General features: G+C 40.9%; 2 protein-coding genes across 3 annotated transcripts in view; one reads left to right on the top strand and one right to left on the bottom strand.

Annotated features, from left to right (window-relative positions):
* LOC109088640 (src substrate cortactin-like) overlaps positions 1–3,989 on the top strand; it is a 12,777-nt gene extending 8,788 nt beyond the window's left edge. The window contains 6 exon segments of the mRNA XM_042774709.1: positions 449–486; positions 703–772; positions 852–971; positions 2,008–2,190; positions 2,659–2,727; positions 2,939–3,989. Of these exon segments, the coding sequence (XP_042630643.1) occupies positions 449–486; positions 703–772; positions 852–971; positions 2,008–2,190; positions 2,659–2,727; positions 2,939–3,075 (617 nt within the window). The 3' untranslated portion in view covers positions 3,076–3,989.
* Positions 3,990–4,925: 936 nt separating this feature from the next.
* Positions 4,926–22,500, bottom strand: part of shank2a (SH3 and multiple ankyrin repeat domains 2a) — a 36,383-nt gene continuing 18,808 nt past the window's right edge. The window contains exons 10-22 of one of the 2 annotated variants that reach the window (XM_042774801.1): positions 22,430–22,496; positions 17,096–17,354; positions 16,125–16,264; positions 15,929–16,042; positions 15,620–15,695; positions 13,872–13,954; positions 12,830–12,954; positions 11,510–11,645; positions 11,321–11,401; positions 10,312–10,433; positions 10,061–10,175; positions 7,660–9,931; positions 4,926–6,645 (exon numbers count right to left, since the gene is read on the bottom strand). In XM_042774801.1, the coding sequence (XP_042630735.1) occupies positions 6,153–6,645; positions 7,660–9,931; positions 10,061–10,175; positions 10,312–10,433; positions 11,321–11,401; positions 11,510–11,645; positions 12,830–12,954; positions 13,872–13,954; positions 15,620–15,695; positions 15,929–16,042; positions 16,125–16,264; positions 17,096–17,354; positions 22,430–22,496 (4,083 nt within the window). In that variant the 3' untranslated portion in view covers positions 4,926–6,152. Of the gene's footprint in view, positions 6,646–7,659; positions 9,932–10,060; positions 10,176–10,311; positions 10,434–11,320; positions 11,402–11,509; positions 11,646–12,829; positions 12,955–13,871; positions 13,955–15,619; positions 15,696–15,928; positions 16,043–16,124; positions 16,265–17,095; positions 17,355–21,669; positions 22,100–22,429; positions 22,497–22,500 lie in introns of those variants that run through there. The other variant, XM_042774802.1, reaches the window with a different exon arrangement.

The following is a 22,500-nucleotide window of genomic DNA, read 5'->3' as shown; positions in this document are numbered from 1 at the left end:
ATAACACAAATATAGACAAAAGGCGTGTTAAAAACAAATGTGCACGTACTACATGATATCCCGTGAATCATTAACATGTTATTTTAATTGAAAAATACAAGACCTGTACATACTGTAGTATAATTTGTCATAATTGTGTCGTATGTTTTAATCTTTTAGATGTGGTCTATGTTTTAAAAACAAATCACTGAGGCTTTCATTCGCTGTAAATCATCAGGAGAGAGTGCGTTCAGCCAATAGGCATAACGCTGTGTGGCAGTCAAAGGAAAAAAAGTCTTTAAGCAAAAAAAGAAAAACATGTATATATATCAAAAACTTGAAAGGAAAATATGTGTTTATGTTCCATAGAAGGAAATACATACATGAACAAACATCAATAAGAGTTTGGGTGAAATATGTTATTGCTTGGTGTTACTGTAACTCTTTATTTTCCTCTCTGCTGGTATAGATTATGCCAAAGGATTCGCTCTCATGCCTACTTCTCCTGTAAGATTATGCCAAAGTCTTCTCGGACTGGAAGTATGGTGTCGTGCAGAAGCTCCGAATATTGGCCAAGGTGCATGAATCAGATCATTAGTTTTACACACAGACCTATAGCAATTGTTTTACACTACGTGATGATGCTGTTGTCATTGCTCTCGTCTTCAGAGCGCCGGCACGTTTGAGGAGTGATGATGCTGTTGTCATTGCTCTCGTCTTCAGAGCGCCGGCACGTTTGAGGAGGTGGAGAAGCCGAGCGCGGCGTATCAGAAGACCCGTCCGGTGGAAGCAGGTCAGGAGAAACACACACCTTATAATGAACCAATCACGCTTCATAGCGCTCGACTGAAGACGTGCTGTGCTGTGTTCAGCTGGCAGCGGTGCTGGAAGTATTAAAGCTCGCTTTGAGAACATGGCGAAGCAGAATGAGGAGGAGGACCGGAAGAGAGCAGAAGAGGAGCGCGCTAGACGACAGGCCAAAGAGAAGCAGGGCGTGAACCAAGATCTCCTCCTGATAATCAACATCATCTAATGTCTGTGACATTATGTGAATATAAAAATGTATATAATAAAAAATATTCGACTCTTATATTGGAGTAACATTTCTTTCCTGAAGTGTGTGTCCCGTACCACCAAATTACAGAGATAAGAGGCGGCAGAAAACAAACTGTGCATGAAGCACTTCGAGTCTCCCGTGTGTCATTAACATGTTAATTTTAATGTGACAGTAAGCAAGATTTGAATACTGTAGTATAATTTGTCATAATTGTGTCGTACTCTAGCTGTTTTAATGTGGTCTAGTTTTAAATTAATCACTGATGGTTTTCATTCGCTGTACATCATCAGCAGATGTTTACATTAATAGGCATAACGATTTTTAATGTAAAGTCAAATTAAATTTGTAATGGTATTATTATGTGGAGGCTTAATGATGAAGTCATATAACGAGAGGGTCTCGTCTCATTCTAGTGTTTAATGTCTGGACCGCTTCGAGAATCTCTCGTTATATTTTTTTCGTGTGTGTTGATATTAATGATAAACGAGAAGCTTTTCCGATTGTATTAGTAATGATCGTTAATCACTAACATCCCTACTCAAAACTTGCTGTCTACTTTCATTATTGATACAGTGCTCAAAAACCTGCCTACTGAATCCATTTTTATTTTTATAATTTTAATAGCAATTTTTTAAATAGTTTTTATAGATTTTTTTTTTTTTATAGTTTTGAATGTTTATTTAGTTTTTTTTTTTTGTTTCAGGCCATGAAATGTGGCCGTATAGTAGCACAACTCCTAAATTAAAATAAATTATCAACTATTTAGTCACATAAGCACACATTTGTAAAGGCCATGAAATGTGGCCGTATAGTAGCATCTCGCCTCATTTAAAATGATTTATTAATGCATTTTGAGCATCCCTGCACTCATGCGTCTTTAACGAGCTTTAGCGTGTCGTGATGTTAATGACTCTATGCGAGGTGTTTCTGCTGGTTTTGTGCACAAATTCTGAGTATGGGTCACCAAGCAGGACTGAACATAACACACCTATTGAAGTGTTGTGATGTTCAGGCGGAGCCCGTGGGTGAGGCGGTGGAGAACGGTGCAAACATCTACGAGGTGGAGCCGGTCTCAGCAGAACCCACATATGAAGAACCGGTCCTGGAAGACCTGTACCAGAGCCCTGAGCCGGACGAGCAGAACCAGACCGCAGGTGCGCTCACACTTCCTGACACGTCACAGCCTAACCTTTTCTGTTTGAAACCCACTAAATCTAAATGAGCAGGTACAACATAAAAATGTAAATCCAAAAGTATAAATCCATCTAACAGACTGTGTTTGTCCAACCCTGACTGACTCTGGTAAGCCTATAAAGCGGATTTATATTTTACAGATTTCACTGGAACTGTTTGTTTATGCTCATCAGATCCGTAAATAAAGAGAGCTATAATAGATGCATAGTGTTGCTTTACTGTTGCAAAAGTAATATTTGAAAACAATTATTATTTTAGTTATTTATTTATTTTCCTGACTGTTTGATGTTAGTGAGATGATGGCCTGTGATGATGGGTTCGTCGACGCACCTCACATGATCAGATCAGTTCTGCCCGGTTTGTGCAGGTGTGTGTTCTCTCAGTGCTTCGGTGACGTGTGTGTGTGTGTGTGTGTGTGTGTGTTTCAGGCGCTCAGTCGTATGAGTATGGGGAGGATCTTGGCGTGACTGCCGTGGCTCTGTACGACTATCAGGCCGGTGAGTGAAGGATCTGAGGAGCTTGACTTCACAAACACTTAGAAGATCATAGTATTGGACTAAACATTTTACAAAGAAAAGTATGAATTATGAAGTTTATAATGTGCAATTCAAAGAAAAATGTGTGAATCCCACAATTTAGAAAAAAGATTTTGTTATTCGGTGGCTGAAACAGAAGAAAGTCACGTAACGTGCCTCTGTTTCTCTCCAGCGGGTGACGACGAGATCTCCTTCGATCCGGACGACATCATCACAAACATCGAGATGATCGACGAGGGCTGGTGGAGGGGCGTGTGCCGCGGCGCATACGGACTCTTCCCGGCCAACTACGTAGAAGTCCGACAATAGACTCGCTCCATGCACTCTTCACACAGCAGAGCTCATGCTTCCAGTCCATTATCAGGGCTGCTTTCTCTTCTTTCACTGTAGTATGTCGGGCGTTCTCTGGTCTTTCTGCTTCCTTCAGCTCAACTCTCACTTCCTGTTTCACATCAGTAGGTGTGTGTGCTTTAGTGGATCCAGCTGCCGTCAGAGATTTTATAACACTTCTGAGAAAGTTTATTAACTCACACATATATATATACATGAGTGTGTGAAATAAGAGACCGTACAGTCCAAAGATCTGAGATCTTCTGGCTTGTTTTAGAGAAATAATGTCCTTTGTCGTGAACACAGATGGCTTCTTTGACTCCTAAAGCTGCGTCCGTACGAACACTTTAACCTCATCTCCGTGTCTCTGTGCAGTGTTGGAATACGGAGAACCTGAATTGATAAGTTTGAAAATATGATCATAATCAATGAAGGCCAAAATATACTGCCCTAATACGTCACTGCTATCACGTGTGTGTACAGGATGAGCAGACATTCCATCGCCGTGTTTGAAACCATTTATAAAAATCAGTTTGGTGGTATTTGAAGGGTTGTGTATTAAAATCAGATGTAGCGTGAACTATGTCTGTCTGATTTGCATCGTCTCTGCGCTTCTCTGTGTTCTGATTCATCTGGACTCGATGTGGCAGACTGATGCCGAGCTCTTTGAGAGAGCATGACATCTGTCTGTGACCACTGAATTATATCGAATGACCTGGTGTCACACAGGTGCAGGGGAGTTCATTCTGTTTAATGGCTTAGCAGCAACTAATCTGTGTTTTGCAATTTTAGTTAAGTAACCTTTTCAAACAAATTATGTGCTTATCTACACTGGCTCTCTTTACAAAGCTGTTTTATAAGAAATATCATTTAAGAATAAAAAATAAAACTAGTATTGTTAGTATTTTTCACAGTCCATTATGCAGCCACACCCTCCATGTTTGAGACTTTATTTCTGTTTCTCTTGCTGTAGTTTTCATCAAGTGCGTGTGTGTGTGTGTGTGTGTGTGTGTGAGAGACGCATTGATGCACAGGCGCTCAACTCAAGCAATATTTATTTCTTTCAGATTTGTTTGCCGTACAAGGTGTAACTGCGCTCAAACGCGCAAATCCTATGATACGTTCACTGCAATGAGTTACTAATTCCATTTTAGAAGATCTTACAATGACATTAACAACGTGAACACAAGTCTTTACATGTAGTAAGCAAAGTAAAGCAAAATAGGTTGAAGTCAAAGGAAAAAAATCATAGCTGAACAATAAGGGATTGACAATTCTGTAGATAAACCAGCAGTTTTATCAGGTGAACTTTGTGCTTGTTTAATGATGGGGTACATTATCTAAATATACACGCAATGTTTTATCCATAGTATAAATATATTGCTTTTTTGGATTTGCTATATTAAGAATCTAACATTTTACTTTTATTGGCAAACCACACTTAAGTGGGAGCAATAACATTAAAATTGCATTTAGAAAAGGCAATATAATAATATAAATTGAAAATACTCTCTTATTCTATTGTATGCTATCAGAAGACGAGCTATTTTATAAAATGTCTATTTTCACAGTAGCAGCAGTGTAGTAGCAAACCTTCCTTCAGGAAAGGCTTGTGATTTTTTTTTTTAATTTTTGGCCCACATTTCAAAAATATTGTTCTATATTCACTCATACTCAGAATCTCAGCAGCAGGTGATGGCTAACATCTCGTTTCTCGTTTCAGAGGCATTACCGCTATCAGTACTGCAGTGAGTGGCACATGCTAAAAATCTAAATAAAATTTTAAAAGTAATCATTTACTCATTTTTTGTAGTGTTTGTTGGCTAAGAAGCATGGTTCCGCAACTCGCATTAAAACGGTGAATTTACATTTCATTCCAAGCTGCTTTTTAAATGTGCAATCGATCTTATTGTGAGCTATTCATCTATGCATTCATTTCATTTTTCATAATAGTTTTGACCTTGTAATTTATTTGTTCAAAATGTCAATCTCCAATCATTCTGTCCGTTTGAACAACACTTTCTTAGGCCTGGGACACACTAGACGATTTTCAGTTCTGAACCGATTTTAATACCATTGGAGGAGGTTTCTTTGGACAAAAAAAATTGATGTGACAGCCCCCCCCCCGGCCTTAAAATCTTCAAGTGTGTGCCCAGCCTTACAGTCCTCAGAAACCTCATAGTCAGATCAACCTTCATCCAATCAATATCACAATCCACAACCAAGTCACAATATAAAAAAGCTCTGTCGCTACCTTAATGCGAGGCTACTATAGATGTTATGTGATCCATGGCAGCTGATAAGCACAATAATTACACCTGATTTATGAGCTATGCCACAAGCTCTCATTAAGATTGTTCTTCCTCTCAAGCCTTAGTTATTTGTTTTTTAATTCTCTATAGCTTGCGCAATCTGCAGCAAGAACACAAAAAATATCCTTTTTGTATAGGGAAATGTTAGGGAAAGCATATGTGTATTTTGTAGCATGTAATATTTGCCGACAGGCTCAAACAAAGCTATATATGACTCCGTCCTCATTCAATCTCATGAAAATCAAGTAGCATCAAGGATGAAGAGCGGCTTCACTAGTGCCACCATCCCGTGCACTTATCTGGAATATTAAGGGTCTGAATACATTTTCCTGTTCAAGCCTGAGTGAATTTGACATTTTCAGCTAACCTTATTATATAAGGACAGTGTTCATCTGGGTATCCATGTTCTTTCAGAAAACATCTGAAATTAAATTTACCCAGAAATAGCTGTATCAAAGGTTAAAAAGAAAGGACATCCAAGCTCTGCTGCTTAGAGTTGTCCATCTGAGACAAGCTCCAGACATTTAAACAATGCTTTTTTTTAAGCAAGAACAAGTCCTCTTAGAAGTGTTCCTGAGTGCAGTTCTGTATCCAAGGTACTTACTGCGCCTCTGACCACAATACAGGGAGAATCGTCCCACACTTCAACAGATGCAACACAGCTAGAATGAAAAAAGCTGGAGAAAACGAGGGATTGATCAAGCCAATATCCATGCCAAGCACTGTACCGAGTGTATGCACCCTTTATCTGTCCATTAGAAGTTTGAGACCCCTTTCAATGTTCATCCGGTGACCAACACGAGTGACACCCAAGTCTACAAGGTCTTCCTTTTGGAGGTTGGGAAGGTGGGTGCCCTCGATTTCATTGTCCAAGAAGGCCTTCTTGTGTTCCTGCAAGTTCAGGCTTTCAAGCCAGTCGGCTACATCGTGCTTGGTCCAGAGTAGGACAGGTTTCTTGGCAAAGGGCTTGTCTGAAGCCTGAAACAGCGTGAGAGGGGACGGCGATCGACTGCGGACTGAGCTGAGGCTGTAGCACTGCTCTGCACTCACAATGGGTGGAGATGGAAGGCTAAACACATCTGTTAATGTGGGGGAGGCGGCAGAGCCTGGGAGAGAAGAGCAATGACCAGATTCAGGAGGCGAGGCTGGACTGGAAGCCTGAGGGGGCAAGTTGCTCGGGGTTGTGGAGGGAACAGTGTTGCTGTGTTTGGTACCTGAGGCTTGGGCCGTCCACTCTCTGAGAACACACACATACAGAAAGAGAAGTCAGACGCAGAACAGATTGTGGGGCTCACTGCGTTTCATTAAGGAGGGGAATAAAGCTCTCTAGCATCATCCAACAACAGCATTCACTATGTCAATACATGTGGCTCAAAGGACACCACTGCACTGTCAAGTCAAAGCGAATGAACAGTTCACTCAAATAAGTCCAGTTTTGAGCCACCTTTATATCATTACAAATACAAGGACATTTGTTTGAGCAGGAAATCCAGTCTGAGAATGTGCTCCCAGATCTTCTGAAGCATGAGTGTACAACTTACTCTGCTTTTGACTCTTTTGTCTTGTTAGTCTGTCTCAAATTTCATGAGATAAACATTCGGAGAGTTTGCAACCAAAATATTATTTTTTAGTTTCTGGGCAAACAGAGAAATTAGGAGATAAAATGACAGAAGGACTCTATGCTGGGATTTTCTCAGTATTGTAAATTAACCAATCATATATTCTTACGGAGGTCATCACTCTAATGAAATGTAGATATACCAAGATAAATTGTTGAGAATGTTTTTTAAAGCACATTTGTCCAGTCCTGCTCCTGGAGAGACACCTTCCAGCAGAATTCAGCTCCAGCCCTAATCAAACACAAACCAGGATCAAGGTGTTCAGGGTTCTTTAAAATTACAGGCAGGTGTGTCCTGGAGCAGGGTAGGAACTGAAGTCTGCGGGAAGGTTAGCTACCCCTGCAATAAAAGATTACCTCATAGCTGGAGCATTTGGCTGAGGTTTAATCTCTTTTTATTTGTTGTCCTTGATCTACCCCAGGAGTGTCCAATCCACACATCAATATACACAGCTTTCTAGTTCTAGTCCACAGGTGACCTGTTTCTTTAGACAGCTTGTATATAGCTAGAAGTGAGACACTGTCTTAATTTTTGCCATATTTTTCTGATCTCATTTGATTATTTTGTGCAGGAATGTTGCTTTTTCAATAAATGGCACATGGGACAGATTAGGCTGCTATTGTGCTGCTCACCTTGATCCAATGCCTCTGGATCCTGCAGGCGGTGACCCTTCCTGTTTTGGAAATCTGTCCTTGTTCATCTGCTGAAGTTTGGAGCTAAGCTCATTGATCACATTGGCTTTAGGACCTGCATTGGGTAAGAGGGGGTTTGGGAGCTCATGGTGGTCCCAGAGTTTAGTGCCTCGCTGAGCAAGTTTTTTGCGAAGTTCAGATTGTGCTCCACAGCCCAGGGGTGGCAAAGGGACTGGTGGTAGCTGTCCGAAGGACTCTATGCTCTCGTGTATCCTATCATGCAAAGGGTCCCTGTAAAGTGCATTGCTTTTGTTGATTGTGGGCTTCGTTTTTGGCTTTGGTGGAACAGGTGGTCGGTCCACCAAAAGAGTCTGCCCATCTGCATAGTATATACATGTGTCATCAATTCCCTCTGATGAAAGAGTAGAAATACTGGACACTGTGGAAATTGTACTGTTGGCCTCAAAATGAGGGTCCCCATTGTTCCGACTGTCAGCTTCCTCAATGCCCGAGTCTGTGACGGGCTCATACATTTCTGGAGGTGGTGGAGGGTAGGTGTGAGGAGTCATGCAGTTTACAAGCCCCGAATGACACTTGGACTCCACACTGTCAGATGTAGAAGCACGTGAATGATAAACAGGCATGGGTCCTATTATGTTATTCTTTTTCTGCTTGAGAATTTCTGCTACCTGGTCCTCAGGTACATCAATGCTGTTGGCAAACTCCAGAGGTGGAGGCAAGGGTTCAGTTAAGTCAAACTCCACATCAATATCCACCGAGGTCATTGGGGGGGGAGGAATGGTACAGGGAAACTTGACAGGCTCCTCCACAGAGGTGACGAAGTTCCTCGTATGAGGTGGCTGGGAGTTGTGGGCTGTAAGTTTGATGTTGGACTCAATGGGTGCTCTGTCCATTCCAGGGGACTCTTCTTGTTCTAATCTATCAGGCTGACTGTTTACTTGTGGCTTTGGCTTATTTTGTGTGTGGACCATGAGGAGCCCTGCTGACTGCTGTTGTGATGTGTTAATGGAGTTCTTTGACTGCTCAGATGGATTTCTTTCCTTTGCCTTTTCTGTTTCATGATTGGACTCTCTTGTGTGTCTAAACAAACCTCCACAATCTTTTGCTTGACCCACTGCAGCTGTGGCAACAAAGTTGGCTTCAATATTTGACCGTAGCTTGGTGTCTATGAAGAGTGGCTGGTTGAGGTTTGCTTTGTGAGGTTCTCCTTTAGGTGGAGGAAGAGTGGGTTGCACTTGCTCCTTCAGAGCTCTATTACTTGCAGCTAGACTCAGAGCCAAGGGTGGACAAATATCACGAGTCTTTCCTAATGTCTGGTTTTGGAAATCTCCATCGAGACTGATGGGACCGTCTGTATTGGGGCAGCTCACGATGCGTGTTGTGAGGGGATCAGTTGTTGGTTCTCGGATGTTAAAGTCAGTCATGTTGCCTCCGCTTCCAATTTGCTGGAGCTCCAATAAAGAAGCCGGTGGAGCCATAAGCTTTTGTAAACTATTATCATTGGCAAACATGCCTTCATCTATGGACATGGACTGGCGTAAACGAGGGGTAGGGATAAATGGATCCTCGTCTCCGAGATCCATCGACAGGAAGGCTGGGGAGTTTTTGCGTGCTTCAAGCCGCTTCTCACGGTCACGTACTGCCCCTGCAATAGCAACTGCAAAAGGGTTGCTCTTGATGATACTGCCGTCTGGCTGTAGTTGGCCTGGCTGCTCAGAGGCGCTAGTCTCAATTTCCATGCTGCTTCCTCGGCTGCTTTTGCCACTACTGCTAGTCGAAGGCTCTTTGACAATAATGGTTGGTATTGGGATTGAACATGTTTTCTCAGGGCTATCCTCCACATTTGGCTGCTTTACCAATATACCCTTCCTACGAGCTGGTTTTGGTGGGATATACAATGTCTTGCCCACCATGTCTGAATATGGGTTCTCTGGCACATGGGCCCTGTTATGGGAACACATGTTTTGCTGGGCAGCTGAAGGAGTTTGACAGTCATATTGTTCAAAGTTCTGACGATGGTACCCGAATATATCTCGGTCTATAGTGTGGCATCTGCCTGTTGAGTTTTGTGTGTAAATGGGCTGGTTGGGCTCATGTCCTTGTACCACAGGAGTACTGAGGTTGTAAGGTGGGGATGGAGGAGAGACACCTGGAGGTGGGGGAATATCCTCAGAAGTGTCAGGCATAGAGAGACTTCTGGTGAACTTCAGCAGGGGAGGTATCAGGAGCTTCTTTTCTTCTCCTGCGATTCCTGGGAAAGAAACATGCAGCATTTAGACTAACAACTGAATAAGTTGCATAGCTTTTGCCTATTTTTTTTTCTAACAGTCACATCCTGACATCTTCAGTTGAGCATCTAAAGTAGCACGGAAATATTTACCAATGGACTTTTGTCTTCTCATACAGCTTTTTGGCACACGAACATAACTTCCATGAGATCTTCCAGGAACACTAGGGGGAACTACAGCTACTCCTGGCCTTTCAGACGTGGACGGCTGTAAAACAGATTTATTGATAAGAGCTCAAGGTGCACATACATAAAGCCAGTTTTATATATAATTATGCATCATGATTGTAATCTAAAAGTGGGGTTCACATTTAATTTTAAACTACAAGACAAATTAAACTTACATTAAAATCCATGGGTGTGGCCACAAAGCGACTCAAGGGGCGGGGCTTGATCGTGGCAACTTTGTCCAATGAGGCTTTTTCATGCACAAGCTTCTGTGGCTGCACGGTCTCTTCAACTTTATCTGCAAAAGGCAGTAATGTCTGAGGGACAGGAGTAAAAACTGCATTTGATCTCTAACACAGGCATCCATTCTCTGCAAGTCCAGCAACTGACCACAGCGATACGGCATAAAGGAAAAAAGTATGGAACATGCTTAGTGCTTGCATTGTAGTAAACAACAAACCATGATCATTTTCAGAGCCACGGACAGCAGCACGACTTAAAATCCAATGTAACATTATGACAAAGAAAATAAAAAAACGTTAACTACAAGAAAAAAAAACACTTCTTTTTTCACATTTCAGTAAAATAAACCTCTATTAAACCATATTAAAAAAAGAAATATGATTTCAGCTTACATCTTTTTTTTTTTAAACTTGTTTTGTCATATTTAAAATCATTTTAGGCCATTTTGCAGAGATTAGGTTGGGTTGCTGATCCAGCTCTATCACTGCTTGCATCAGGATGCAAAAAAAAAAGAAAAAACAAAGTAAATCTTGCATGAAAAAGTGGCATGACTTAACATCCTGAACCTTCTTTGTTTGGGTACATTGTGAAAGTGGACAAATTGGTTTGAACTGTCTACAAACGTATCCACAGACCACTCTGATCTGATCATTAAAAAATCTATATTATTCCTGAAGTCACACAATATTCCTGGTTCAAAGGTTAAGCTCGATCAATAGTGGCATAATGTTGATACCCATACTTTATGATGTTTTTATCTATTATATAAGGATCAGAAGAACTGAACTGTTCCTTCATTTATCAAAGATATTCAAAAAACCAAAGCGCTGGATTTCCGGAATTAAATTCTTGGGCTGAACACAACCCTAATAAAATCAACAGTAATAGTGATGCTTAGAGAGATCTCAGTAAAATAGCAGTGATTTATCAGATTTAACTCACCTAATTCTTCTAGTTCAGTTGTCATGGACTTGGATCGCATTGAGAGTGCAGTTGTCGGGGCTCTCTTGGGCGGAGGAGGAGCTGCGACAACACAAAACATTTCGGTCATATTCACACACATCACATATACACACCACCTCCACATCCAACACTTGTCCTGGCTACACATGTGCAATGAGTGTTTAGTACCTTTTTTAGGGGTTTTGTCGTCTTGTTCGAGATTCCTGCTCACCGTCACCACTTTGAGGACGAGTCGGTTTCCTCCATGTTTAATCATGTTTACGACCTGCCGGTGTCCCATCTTCACCACATTCTGATGGTTGACCTGTAACAGAAATACACTGCTCAGGATGTTTCTGGTCATTATAGCAATGGCGAGGACTTGTTTCAGTTTGAAGGTGAATGGAAGATGTTTACTACTGCAGCTACAAGTCCAAAAGTGTTTAATTTCTTAATGCATGTTCCTGGTCTTGTGAATTATTTACTGAATGGGTTTTTCCAGTGGCACCTGCATCTGTATGTATGAGCGCTTGGACTGATCTGAGAATATTTCAGCAATTATGACATCCATATTTAAAATCACACACAAATGAATCATTCTTTGGAGTCGGTTCTTTTCTGTGAATTGGCCAAACCATTTTGCAAAACGGTCTGAAACCACCTGTGATTTGGTTTGTTTGGTTTGGACTGATCTCTCACTGAATCAGTCAGGAGAATGGCATCGGGACACTCAGGAAGACAGAGAACCAACGGAGTTGTAAATGAAGAGGATATTTCCTTACAATCATTTGAAACAAAAGGGTACTGAGGTTTAACTTGTGTATGTGTATTACATGTCTCATGGGGCGTGAGAACATATGGTTATTTGACCTGATTTCTAAACGCAGTGCTGGTCGACCTACATTTGTATCTCAGTTTAACCCTATGGTCATTGAATATGGCAGCAAGAATAAGCTGAGATACAAGAATATCTTGAGTCGAAATAATTTGTTGACATGATGATGAAAAAGCATCCACATTTACCTGAATACACCCTAAATTTTAAGACATTCTCCTTTGGATGTCTTCTTTATCAGGATAATAACCAACAGAAGAAAAGAGCATACCACAGTGAAGATGTGAATGGAGGTGAGGAGAAGAACAAATATCATTCATCTGACAAAACAATCAAACCCAATGCCACTGTAAATGTTCTCAGGGTTTGATATAAAGTTTGGAGTGTGTGACATCTGCAGCGAACAGCCAATTACACACAACACTGAGTCTGATTCACTTCTCACAACAGAGTCAGTGCAATTAACTTTTCTTCTTAAGATTGAGAGATTGTCAGGAAACATAAGAATTTAAACACATTTACAAGGCAAGAAATTACTTTGAATAAAAAAACATCATGTAAGTCAGAAGAAAATAACATCTTCATTTAAAAAGAATAAATAAAACAGGAACTTTAACCTGCATGAGAAAGATACCTGCTTCATGTCACAGTGTACACTACGCAGGGCTCTTTACCTCGATGAGAAAGTCTCCCGAGCGGAGCCCCATCTGCCAGGCGCCGCCGCCCTCGTCCACAGACTCCAGGTACTGCAGCGCGGGGAACGCAGGAGTCGGGATGAACTCCTCGATGGGTGTGTCTGCTGTGGAAACCAAAAAACAACAGAGCCTTCATGTTACTACGATGCCAACTTCACGTGACATCTGATTTATTTCTGTTGCATGCTCTTAACTACTCTCAAAGTATAATCTGACCCTGAATTAACTTTCAGGACAAAAGCAAACTTCATTAGCAAGGACACAAAGGGAGGACGCTATAGAGGAGTGTGTTTACTGAAATATAAAAGCCTCTGCATGTATTTGTTATGTGCGAGTGTGTAGATTTCACAGAGTTGTTCCTTCCTTTCGGCAGAGACACACCAGCTCTACACAAACCAGCAGTGACACCTGACAGTTCCCATTAATCATCCGCAGAGAGCAGAGAGGAGTGTGCTGAAGATCCCACTGCTTCACAGCATACAGTACAGGAACACATCCCAGCGCGCACTATTAAAACACCCTCCACCGGGTCTTTCATGACTGGGTAAGGTTTCAGACTGGTGAGGTTTGGGGTAGAATAAGCTGACATGTATTTACAGATGTCTGTTGGGAGACCATCACACTAAAGAGTTAGCAGATGTTAAGCAGACAGTCTACTGATAATCGAATGAGAGTAAGCTGACATGCACGTGCAGCGTTACTTACTGCCAACATAATGTTCATCGAGACCAGTGTTGTAAATGTAAACAAACAGTTGTGATGAAAGCCACCTATGATCACATTTTTCTGCACCATTGATAAGAATACTGCAGACACCCCTGATAGTAGCCTATAGTACATGTGTAGATGGCTCAAAGTGTGTGTGTGAGAGCGCGTGTGTGTGTGTGTGTTTGTTTGTGTGTGTTTGTTTGTGTGTGTGCGTGTGTGTGTGTGTGACAACATTCATCTGCTTTAATATCTGCACGTGACGAGAGTTGAATATTTCATGATGATGATGATGATGATGATGACGAGGTCTCACCTTTAGCTCCTCGCAGCACAAACCCGAAGCCTTCGTTCTCCTGCTTCTGTAAAACCACCGTTTTCTGCTCGGTCACACAGTCGCTGTGGAGGAAATGACGCGCGTTACTCAAGCCCTTCATCATCAGCCTCCTCCTCCTCATCCTCACCGCCGCGCGGTTCATCATGACTGATCATCGGTATCGATCCCGCGATGTCTTCGGCGCTGAATGACGCTGATCCGAGAGACGCGTTCATTCCTCGCGTCTTTTACCGCTGGAGTCTGAACTCACGAGCCTCCGCTCATCGTCTCAAAAACTCGACGCGATGCAACGACCGACGACGCCTGACGCATGTGTCACAGACGCGCGTCATTTATCTGTCGCGCCTCTTCAGCTGATCTGCGTTTACAGAGTCTGCGCATCATCTGATCGAATCGTTTAGGAAGAGTTCTTGCTTGTCGACTAGTACTCTTCTGCCTTGTGTTCAAGTCCCCTTGACAAGATTGATAGTTAGGTTTATTATAAACACACTGGTTTGTATTGCAAAGTTTTTGAAAAATGTTTTACCTCATACAAACCAAATGCAAATGTTGTATTGAAAGTATGCAATGCAATTGAAAACTAACCCTTAAACTTCCATTTAAATAGGAAGTGTAGGAATAGTAAGTGTTATTTTATTACTTGCACAAGCCTGAATGTAAGCCCATGTCAGCTTTGTTCACGCACAGCTTATGATTTAATGAGCTGTGGATGAACACAGTCTCTGATCCAGAGATCATTCCTGACCTGCACACACTGAAGTGACCAGTAACATCAGTTCCCAGCAGGTTGCTGTTTTTCAGCATTAAAGTCCTGATTGTGCAGTGATTTCTGCAGGTGACTTCAGAGAAATGCACACTGAATCTGTTGATCAACCCCTGACCCTTCAGTAAAATATGACTGATGTCAATAATCCAGATAGCACAGGTACGTCTGCAGGAGGTCTGTTGAAGAGCGCTTCATCTGGAAAGCATCTGCTGTGTACAAACCTCCGACAGACGTCTTTAAGATGTCAGTTTTACATTCATTCTAAATCATAAGCATCTTGAAGACATCTTCTAAACGTCTGTCTGTCATCTGATAGGAAACTTCCTGTAGATGTATTGCAGATGAGCAAACACTAAAAAACACGTCTAGCGGATGTAAAATAGATGTGTGATGGACGTGTGCTATCAGGGAAGGCTTGTCAGTCGAGATGGGCCGCATTTTAACAGTTTAATATAATATCAAGGTTTAATTTGGGGTAGACAGGACTTAATAAAACTGCTCTTCATATAAACATCCATTGAGGCAGTTTAAAGCCTAACACTATTTACTGCAGTAAAATCACTTGAACACATGCTCTCAGACTACTGCCTCATTATATATTCAAACAAGTTCATTATAACTGTCAAGATTTCAGAGACATTTACAGCCTGCTGTGCTTCATAATTTAAGGATGGGTCTCCTGTCCGAGGATGTGCTTTTAATTAAAAAGCTCATGATAGAGGTTTAAACTGTCCTTGATCTTGTGACATAAGAGTTCATTGTGTATAAAAACATAACTTGAACTGAATTGATCTGAATTGTCTTTTTTAGAATTTGTCTCATATTTGATGGAGTTTGTGTGATTGACTTTATTTCCATGAAGCTGCACAGTGCTGTGTAGCACTATAGAAATAAAAGTGACTTGAAGGTTTTCTGAGAAGAACCGCTGTATGCTTTCAATCGGGTCTGGTGGAGGTCTCACCTGTCAACGCTGTCATAGGAACCAACAGTGAAATGTCTGAAGAGTTTTTTCCTGTCGCTGCGCTCCATTCTGCTCTCTGAGGAACAAATGACAACATTATAACAGATCCTCTTATGATGAAGAGCATCTGAAAGGAGTCATTAATGCAGCAGCATGTACTGACAACGCACTCCTTTAAGCTTACAGACACTGGTGTTTAACTTTACAGGTGAAGAATACTGCAGCAGGAGCAGTTCATCCTAAGGATTAGACTGATGGAAACAGTCCTGTGATGGTCTCTCTCTCCACAGACACTCTTGAGCGACTTACTTGGTCTCTCTTTGTCAGGTTTGACAGGGATCTCTTCCAGACACCTGGCAGGGAACCAGCCCACCTGCCCTCGACAGCAGCCCTCCCAGTATCCCCCTTCACCAACGCTCAGAACTACACGACACAAGAATCAAGGCGACTGAAGGAAGGGAACACGGACAGCTGAAAGGAGAAATGAGACGTTCACAGCACTGACCTCTGACCCTGTCATTCTTGTGCAGGGTGAGTTCTCCGCCAGCTTGAGGCTGGTATGAGCGAACGACGACAAAATGACGTCCGGGAACAGCGCTGTACAGCTTCCTCCTGGAGCTCTGGCCGCACGGCCTGCCATTGACACTGCAGGAGCAGAGACACATTCACTCCACATACAGCCAAAGATTCTCTCAGAACTCCACTGCAAGTGGGTTAATAATACATTAAACATTCAAAAATAACATGACTGTCATTTAAGTCATGGAAGAGCTCCCTCTGCTGGAGGAAGGTTGAAAATGAACAAAATAATGTGATTCAAGAATGCTAAAAGCTCAAAAAAAAAAAATGAAGAAAGGTTTGCTGAACTGTATACATATATATAAAACACATAAAAACATAATTGGGTTAACATTTGATCTGCAAAACAACATTGGGTTAACAATCAAAAGCAGTGTATGAGTCCGTTATGCTGATAAATTAATCCACTATAATATCAGCTAAAGCACACATTTTCCAGGCCTGCATGATGCATTTTAGTTTGACACGTGTGATCTGCAAAAATGTTTATTTCTTTCTTCATTGAATTTTCTGTGTTCACTACATATGTCCACAGCTGCGATATGTGCATTATAATAATTCTTCACTTCTCTGTCCCATTCTTCTCATATACAATATTACCATAAAATCCTTTAAAAATAACTTTCTTCACTTTTTATGGACTTCTCTGACATCGGATGGTCGTCTAATTAATATTTGAACAAAGGAAGGCCAGTTTCATTCATTGGTTGTGTTTACTGGAGCTTCAGTCATGATTCGGTGCTGCTGTACAGAGAGTGCAGACAGCTTCATGTCTGTTAAACGTGCACTGGGTGGTAAATCTATGAGATGTGTTGTCCTGTCCCGAAGATGAGTAAAGAAATATTTATCTACAGTCATATGTGTATGTACGCTTCTGTTTGTTGAGCTCTGTCCTACCATTTCTGCTCGTCCTCCAGGCTGATGGACAGGGAATGGCTGCTCGGGACGGTCCTGGCGCCGCGGCCCGTCATCTTTCCCCGTCCGCTCGGGTCTCTCTGCGTCTTCTGCGGGGACAGACTGAGCTGCTCCGGACTCACGGCTCGCGTCATCAGGTTATTGTCACTGTTGGAGCGCAGCATCCCTCGAGACACAGGAAGACTGTTCTTCTGGAGAGGCCCTCGCTGTCTGGAGTTCAGCGGGACCTCGGGGAACCGCACTGACACACACACACACACATACACACACACACACACACACACACAGGTCAGCTGAAGAGCAGCCCATAATATATCCATGACAACATTAGTGTGGGAAGTATGAGGGGGAAGCAAAAAGAATACAATGCCACTAATCTTTGTAAATGTCATAACAGATGGAATAGAGCTAATATAGTGAGTGAAATCTGCAGTAAGAGTTCAGTAACATCATGCTTGTGATGTAAAAGTGTTACCAGTGATCTTCAACCAGCCCACAGAGAAATTCACATTAAGCTCACGGTTAAACAACCTTCTCTCATCACTCACGAGATTCAGATTCAGTGCAGATCTTAAATCAAATAAATCTCAAGATATGACAGCAATAACACATTAGATCTATGGGAACTGTAATCTATTATAACTTAAGAGGATATAACACGGTGTTCATTGTGTTATAAATCATCATACTCTTAAAAAATAGGTAAGATTTAAAATGCATTATGACTGTAACCATTAAGATTTTTTTTTAAAGACAGCATTATGCATTCATTATAAGAAGAACACCCTTCTAATACATTCGGTCACATTTTATTTTAACAGTCCACTTTAGACGTTCTACTAGCTATCAGTAACTGTGCAGCTCCACGTCAGCTAGCAGTCTTTAGAGTACAGTTTCAGTGACATCTGCATAATATCTGCTCACACTTGATTTTGATGAACATTCTACTGATGATTAAGTCACTTTGCAACTTATTCTACTAACCCTAACCCTAACCCTAACCTACAACTCCAGTGAGAGCTAGTTGACATGTAGTTACAAAGTTCCTCGTAGTGAGCAGAAGCAGTGTCCGAGACTAACACATCGCTGGTTACTTTTTGTCTGTAAAACACTGTTGTATATAGTAAGTCAAGCATCTTTTACTAATTCAAAAATATCATTTTAAAACTAGTGCCAGATGAGATACCGACACGCAGTTACTAGAGAGACTTTGAGTTTTAACGTCATCTGTAATAAACCGATTTAAATCACTAATACTTAATCATTTATACAAAACTTTACAAAATTTGTTACAAGAAGAAACATTAAACCTACAAATTAAAAATAAAAGTTACCTGATCATCAGGTTCACATATTAGATAACACCCCATTTACTGCAATAGACCTGACATCATCATTGAGGCATATTCATATCATAAATCCTCTCTTCATTCAACATTACTTGAGCACGTACACCATAATGACACACCATATACAGAATTTAAACCACTTTAAAATGTATTTATGTATTTAAAATAAACAATGCTTGATTAAAACTACCTATAAACTACACACTCCAATCTTTTCTTAAATCTAAAACAGAATCAAATACTGACATTCAATTAAAAACAAATAAAATAAACATGAAAAACCATATTCTTCATAATAATAATGCATGCATTGTGTCTGTTTGTGGCTTAGACTCTCCACTGAAGGTCTCCCACCTTCTCTGTAACCTGATTCAAACATCATTATCCATTTAATGTCTCTTAAGATGTTGATAATTGATGTTTTATACACAAACTCTGTAAAGTGTGTTTGCTTAAAAATCAGTTCTAGATTGCCCATGGAAATCACATTTCTTGCATCTTCCTGCCAGTCATCTTTCTTCATAATCACATATCCTTCAGGAAAATGGGAAAAATCTCCAGCAACGCAGTTCTCAACAGGAAACACAATCTCAAGATCTTTGAGCATCCAGTGCATGAAGAGCTCAGACCTGAAGCCATCAAACTTACAGTGAGGTTTTCAGCTCGGTCCACTCTTCAGATGGCATTTCCTGGAGATCCCTGCCTCTGTAGACCACAACACAAGCTCACACTTGGGTGAAAGATAGTTAGTCCTTCCAAAGACGAGTCATTTCTCATCCACGCTCATCCTTCTGGTTTTACGCAGTAGCACACTTCCATGCAAAATTAAAAACCCTATCCTGAAATGAATGTCAATTAGTCCTTGACCTCCGTCCTGAACCAGAAGATAAAGGACAGCAGTTTTTAACCATTACCACTGGCTGATGATGCCCCTTCATAGACAGCCAGATCTTCCTTTAACTCTCCAGCATCCTAACTATAGTCTAACAGTTACATCGTCTTACAGAAACACCAGCATCTACCCAATACATAAATAAAAAAATCCTCCAAACACATAGCACTAAAGAAACTAAAAATGAGCCACACAATCTGATTTAGAGAAGACAGACCAGCATCAGCATTATACATGCCTCTTACTGAAAACTAATGATCATGAATACACCTTTTGGGCGTGTACCGTATGTTCTGTCTTTATGTATTCACAAATCAAGAACGACTTCAAGTCTGTTTGCACAATACTGAGATAATATAGTAACAACAACAAGGTTGTTTTTGTTGACATGAGTTCATGCATTAGTTTAAATAATTCTGCATAGAGGTGTTGCTCATTAGTTCATGCAAGGAATATGTTTTGAGTTTATGTGTTTATAATGTTGAGAGATAAAGGTGCATATATTCAGCTTATACTCTTATCCTTAAGGTTCACAAAAGTGCATAATAATAAATACTCCTTTTAAGGTAAATCACATTAGCTCACAAACATTACAAACACGTCAACTGATGTTCAAATTGTTTCAGAGTTTCACTAAAACACTTCAATGCCTTCAAGTAACTTTAATAAAGTGCTGTTCATTGAGCAAAAGTGCTGTTGATTGTAAATGATAACTGATGCATTAAGTAATGTTAACACATAGCATGCACTATGAATGTTAAGAAGTATAAATGAATAGAAACCAAGATTAATGATTTTCATTTCAAATTAACAATAAAAATTAAATATATAAAAAAAAAAAAAATTACCGGTTAACAATAGCTGCTGTATAAACGTGCTGCTCATCATCTAATATTAACAAAAGCAATCTAACTGTAAAGTATTACGATTGTTTATTGACCCTAAACAGCACCAGTGTACTTCTCTGGACACATGCAGCACAGAACCCAAACACAGCATGACATGAAGAGTCTAAAAGCTTCTTTCTAAAAGTTGTTTGATAAATGCAGACAACGAACAAGGAAACAGAGGAAAGAAGCATGGACACGACTGACCATGAGGCGCATCAGCCAGACAACTGCAGCTGCTGGCAAACTAACAGAGAGGAGCGTGAAAGACAACACAACTATATCAGATATCAGGCTAACATGAGGTGCAGCTCAAATCCTTTCCCGCAGCAGGATTTTGAGGGAAATCTGCGAGTTACGTAATGCTTGGAGCAATCAGTGTTTTCTCAAGAACACAGGATCAGAACCGGGATCAATGAAAATCTGGTGAAAATCCTCTGGCCAAGCTTACAGTGACTGAAGGGACGCATGAACTACAGTCGAAAGAGTTTGTGACATGAGGTAAAACATCTAAACATTACATAAGAGAAGAGCCGAGTCGTTCCACAGACGCTTCAAACAGAGACGAGTGCCTCAATCTTTCCAGAAAAATACACAACAGAACAGCAGCTGCACTATTTACCAGACAATATCCTCATCCTCCAGTGTTCTTTGTTTTTAAGACACTGAGAAATTAAGATTCCCTTCTTTAAACGCTGGTCTGAGAGAAAAATGATATTAAGAAGTGCAAGTTGTTAGAAAGCAGAAGAGAAGTGGCATCACGTGTGTTTTCATTTTATACACCATCCGCTCTCACAGTTCACAGCATTAAACAGCATTAGTGTGTTTGGAAAGATTGCAGTAAATGTCTGATACTCGGACATAATATTAACCAAGCAAAAAAAGGCACAAAACTACCACTTGTGCAAGACATGAGTGAAATAATTTCATAAATAAATAAATACATATAAAGTGCATATACAGTGTAATGCAATATATATAACATTACACTATATATACACTTTATGTGGCTGTATTACAGTTTGCCTTAAGTTGCATGTATTTTGATGTTTACAGCTTTGTCAAAGATTCTATCAAAAGATGCAAAGCACTATCAAAGATGGCTGTTTATGAATGCTGCATATGATCACTAAGCAAATTGTGATGCCAAGGGTCAGGCTTTATTAAAATCAAATTCATCATCTTTCTGCCAAATCATGAAAATGGTTCACTTGATGTTATCCTTTTTTTTTTTTTTTTTGCCCGTTGCTTTCTGGATAGTGCTGTGAAACTGTGGGGAATCGAGTGTAATTGACAAAAATTAAGATTTTTAAATCATCCCAGCAAACTGCAGATCACACTCTTACAGCAAAACCAACATTTCAAAGCAACTACGGAGTGCACACAAAGAGCTCCTGCTAGAGATGAAATCAGCGTAAATCAACACACCTCTCTCTGCTGTGTAGCAGGCAGAACCCATGACCCAAACGATTCCAGTCCCTACAAAATCCCATCCCAGATCATGAGGAGGAATGGAGTCCGCCGCTGCGCTCGCTGGAAGATGATGAGCTCGTAATCCCTCGCTGCTGTTGCCACTTGCGGCTTTTTTCATTTAGTCTGCAGGACAGCTGTGTGCTGCTCCGGGAAACAATCACGGATTATGCCTCCTCAGATATTTACTTCTGTTCCTTTTGATTGATTTATTCATGTGTACGGTTGCCTGGCTCCGGTATAATCCAGCTCACTCAACATTTTTTGCTTTTATGAAAACAAACTAAAAAACAATGCTCTTTAGGTCAAGTCAGCATATACAGTAGGGTAGCACTGCTTGTTGTTGTTGTTTTGTCTTTTGGAATAGTCCTGCCCTGTTTTGACAGAGTCCAGCCTGACCGACGGCTGATATCACAAATGTGAATAAAAACAGTAGTGTGCATATACAGTGTGTTATGTAGTGTTGTCTATGTTTAGGTGACACTGAGCTGCAGCATGTTTGTGCTCATCCACACAGAAAACAGCAGCGCAGTTTCAGAGGAGAATATCTTAAGTGCAGCTCTGGATCGTCGTCGCTCTTGATCCTGCAGCTCCTGGATTAGTCCAGTCATTTCTTTCACATTAAGGTGTGCCCTATTTGTGCACACTCTGCCGTCTATAGAGGTTTCTGATATGGGGTTGTTAATTCAGATGCAGTCGCTGTATTCGTGGCTCTTACCTATGTCACTTTCTCTGTGCTTCTTTATCAGCTCCGCCAACTCGAAATTCCCAGAGATTATGGCCACCTGC

This window comes from Cyprinus carpio, chromosome A18, assembly GCF_018340385.1.
Source record: "Cyprinus carpio isolate SPL01 chromosome A18, ASM1834038v1, whole genome shotgun sequence".
Classification (NCBI taxonomy): domain Eukaryota; kingdom Metazoa; phylum Chordata; class Actinopteri; order Cypriniformes; family Cyprinidae; genus Cyprinus; species Cyprinus carpio.
The sequence above is the reverse complement of the archived record's forward strand: the minus strand, read 5'-3'. Positions and strand labels throughout refer to the sequence as shown.